Below are 276 nucleotides of genomic sequence, written 5' to 3' on the forward strand. Positions count from 1 at the left end.
CCCCGGCGGTGGGCAGGATATGGCCCCAGATGCTTCCTGCTGGTGGCCCCAGCTCCGCCACCGGCCCCGGCCCAAGCACGGCCTCTCCCTCCCCCTGGGTTTGGGGTCCCAGGGGGCACAAGGAGGGGGTCCCAGTGCTCAACCCCCCCTCCCCCTCCGCAGTGGGCCCGCGATGAGTTTGAGGGGCTCTTCCAGCTGCCTGCGGAGCATGTCAACCAGTTCATGGAGTGAGTGGGCTCAGGGGAGCGGCGCCGGGAGAGCGGCTGCCCACGGCTG

At 71.4% G+C, this 276-nt stretch overlaps 1 protein-coding gene across 1 annotated transcript in view; it reads left to right on the top strand.

The window, feature by feature from the left end:
- The window catches only part of LOC104294722, an 11709-nt gene extending 11478 nt beyond the window's left edge, over nt 1-231 (top strand). Inside the window, exon 11 of the mRNA XM_009894364.1 lies at nt 163-231. Coding sequence (XP_009892666.1) covers nt 163-231 — 69 coding nt within the window. The remainder of the gene's footprint in view (nt 1-162) is intronic.
- Nucleotides 232-276: the final 45 nt, after the last annotated feature.

This window comes from Charadrius vociferus, unplaced genomic scaffold, assembly GCF_000708025.1.
Source record: "Charadrius vociferus isolate BGI_N301 unplaced genomic scaffold, ASM70802v2 scaffold1171, whole genome shotgun sequence".
Classification (NCBI taxonomy): Eukaryota; Metazoa; Chordata; class Aves; order Charadriiformes; family Charadriidae; genus Charadrius; species Charadrius vociferus.